This window comes from Rattus rattus, chromosome X (genome assembly GCF_011064425.1).
Source record: "Rattus rattus isolate New Zealand chromosome X, Rrattus_CSIRO_v1, whole genome shotgun sequence".
NCBI lineage: Eukaryota > Metazoa > Chordata > Mammalia > Rodentia > Muridae > Rattus > Rattus rattus.
In genome coordinates, this window is record NC_046172.1 from 11896921 (window position 1) to 11900008 (window position 3088).

The 3088-nt window shown below is 48.3% G+C and overlaps 1 protein-coding gene across 1 annotated transcript in view; it reads right to left on the reverse strand.

Moving 5' to 3' along the window:
- Nucleotides 1-1991, reverse strand: part of Xk (X-linked Kx blood group) — a 34961-nt gene extending 32970 nt beyond the window's left edge. Inside the window, 1 exon segment of the mRNA XM_032889829.1 lies at nucleotides 1115-1991. Coding sequence (XP_032745720.1) covers nucleotides 1115-1354 — 240 coding nt within the window. The 5' untranslated portion in view covers nucleotides 1355-1991.
- Nucleotides 1992-3088: the final 1097 nt, after the last annotated feature.

Below are 3088 nucleotides of genomic sequence, written 5' to 3' on the forward strand. Positions count from 1 at the left end.
TTTCTAGGATTCCTTGGCTCTTCAACAACGAGAAACCTGTTTGCCATAACAGTTAAACTGTAAGTCAGTACACAGTAAGCTAGAGAGGTTGTGTTTAAAATGACATGCAAAGTTTTAATATTCTGAATGTTTTTTTTAAAAAACCTGAACATAAACTTTTACTTTGGTTTTTCCTATGGTAAGATAAAAGATATGAAAACAACACATTTAAATTCCCTTCATGTTCTGAAATTAAGGTCGTCAGTTGCCTCAGTGTACATTTCTTCTTGCTTATGTTTATAAAGATTAATTTCCAGGGCTAAGGATGTAGCTTGGCAGTAGAGCATGTACCTAGCCTGTACCAGGGCCTGGATTTCATCCACAGCACCACAAAGAGCAATAACAAAAGAAAAACAGTATTTTTTCCAGAAATGGCATTAATAGTTTTTCTTAATACCAAGCACGTTCCTGTCTTCAAGGCACCTTGTGTACTAGACTTCGTGACTATGCTTAAAATTGGGCACACTCAGAAGACATCTCCGGTGTGCGTATCTTCACTCTAGACAACTTTCATCACACCAAGAGAAAGGTGGAGTGAGTGCATGGACTTCTAGACTTCAGTAGATGAATTAAGTACATTTCCACAAAGCATTTAGGATAGTGCCTGGTACACAGTTAAGTGACACGTGCTTGATAAACTAAATTAAATGACCCACAAGGGCTCTGACTTGAACCGCACTTCCAAACTTTTGTACCAGGTAACTTCCAAACGTTTGTACCAGGACCACCCAAGCCAATCCTACGGAAGTCCCCTTGACCACACAGAAAGCCACATATTTTCAGGAGACCCAAAAACGGCAAAAACTGGGTCAAACTGAAATAAACAGTGGCAACTGTCTATGATGGTTCCCAAAATCCGGGGCATCTCAGTTTAAGCGACACGCAAGGATCCAGTTTCATTTCCAAGACTGGACTGGCCGGGGCTTGGGAAGCCAGGCCCGGGTCGGCCGTGGTTCGAGCCCACTTGTCTATCCCTTTCAGGCCAAGCCCCCTCTTTCAGGTGAGACAGTAGGGTGGGGACACCCAGGGGACCGGGCTAACGGTCGCCCGTGGGTTCAACTTTGCCCACCTGTACAGGGGGGCCCCAGCTGGGCAGGTGCATAAGCAACAGCAGTGGGCGATCGCGGCTGAGGTCGCGGTGGACGAAGAGGAGCGTGAACTGCACCAGGGTGCAGGGCATCAAGCAGAAGAACAGTGTCAGCGCCTGCCACATGCGGTCCCCGGCAGAGCGGTAGGTGCTGCTCAGGTAAAACGCGGCCATTGTCTCGGCCACGAACAGGAACACGGACGCTAACACTGAGGCCGGGAATTTCATCTCCGCGCCTCAGGGACTCGCACCGCGGGTGGCGGCGGGTGGCGGCGGCGGCGGCAGTGGCGGTTTCCAGAGCGGCTCCCAGCATGCCCAGCCCCGAGCGGCTCGCGCGCAGCACAGCCCGCTGAGGGCACGCGGGCCCCGGCGCTCGCAGGAGCCCGGCCTGGGGGCAACCGAAACAGGGGGTGGGGCGGGCAGCGTGGCCCCGCTCGGACACGCCCACGCGCACCGTGCGCAGCCGCCAGCGCGCCCTACACAGCTCGCGGGAGTGTCTTTAGGGACTGTTCAGGGCGGGCCGCGAACCTGCAGCTTCTGACAGCACCTCCCTGACCCCCCGCTAGGCCAAAGTCCCGAGGAAGCCGCCAACCGAGCTGGCCCGCCTGCAGCTTCTGGGTCCTAGAGTCCGTTTGTTCTGGGCCATGTTGGGAGCCCCGTGGCAGTCAATTCAATAAACAGCAACCAGTAGAAACCAGAATTGGGGGTGGGAGATTCTGAGCTCTGGGTCCACTGTTTTCTGAAAAGCCTGATGAAAAGTTGAGCTTGTCCTGCCATTCCAAAATAGCCAGAGCCACTGAGATGCTTTTCAAAGAGCAAATGTATTGTCATGCATTCAACATACTGGGAACTAAGGTTAACTTTCCACTGAAACTCTTGAACATGACCTTTGTCTTTCTAATACAGACTGGGAAGGAGCATCAGAGGAGTTGTGGGAGCCAAAGTTTTGTCTCCCTGATAAAGCTGCTTATAGAATATATTGCTGTGTTACTGTGACTAACTCAAGACAGGTCAAAGACCAGAGCCTAATAAGGAAACAGTTTTCTAGTCCAACGAATACCTCTGTTGGTGTGCCAACACAACGACTAACACATTCTTTTTTTTTTTATCACTGTTTATTTTAAAAGTTTTAATACAATATATTCTGAATATATTCTTTCCACTATCCCACTCCTCCCAGATCCTTCTCACCTTCCTACACACCAACTTCATGCTCGGTCTCAGAACAACAACAAAAAAATTGACAACAAAATGAAACAACAAGTGCAGACAAAAACAAACACAGAGTCCACTTTGAGTTGGCCCACTACTCCTGACTGAGAAACTCACTGAAACTCGATTGGAATAATTATAATAAGAACAACAACAAAGAGAAATCCACCTTCCAAGCATGTCTCAATTGTAAATGCCTTCCTTCTTAGGAGTCGGACTTTGTGTCCAGTTCCTTATTACACTGCTGACATTTTGTCTGGTTGTAACATATGCGTGTCCTGTGTACATTCACCAAATATTTGACAACCTTTTGGCCAGCAAGATGGACTCACCCCCGCCCCCGCACCCTCACCCCCAACACACACACACACACACACACACACACCTTCTGAGGTCATTTTTCATGAAGAAATTGGGTGATTTTAATTGTCAGGCATCTTGGGAGTTTTTCTACTTTACAAACTGATAGAAGTACAAATAAAATGAATGAACAAATGTGAAGATTCCTAAGATATCAAGACAAGACTAATCCTAGAGGGAGAGGACCAAGTGGGCTGTTTTGCTTGGTTGATAGAGTGACATGGGGAAATCTATTTATAAAGAGCTGGGGAAAATTCAACCAAGGACTGAGAAGTACAGGCCTTTCTCAAAAAGGATTACGAAGGCCCTATTTATAGAACCCAGCAGACCCCCATGTCCTGGATCAGGTACACACAGTCCTGGAAAGGACAGAAAGCACTCCAAGGGAGG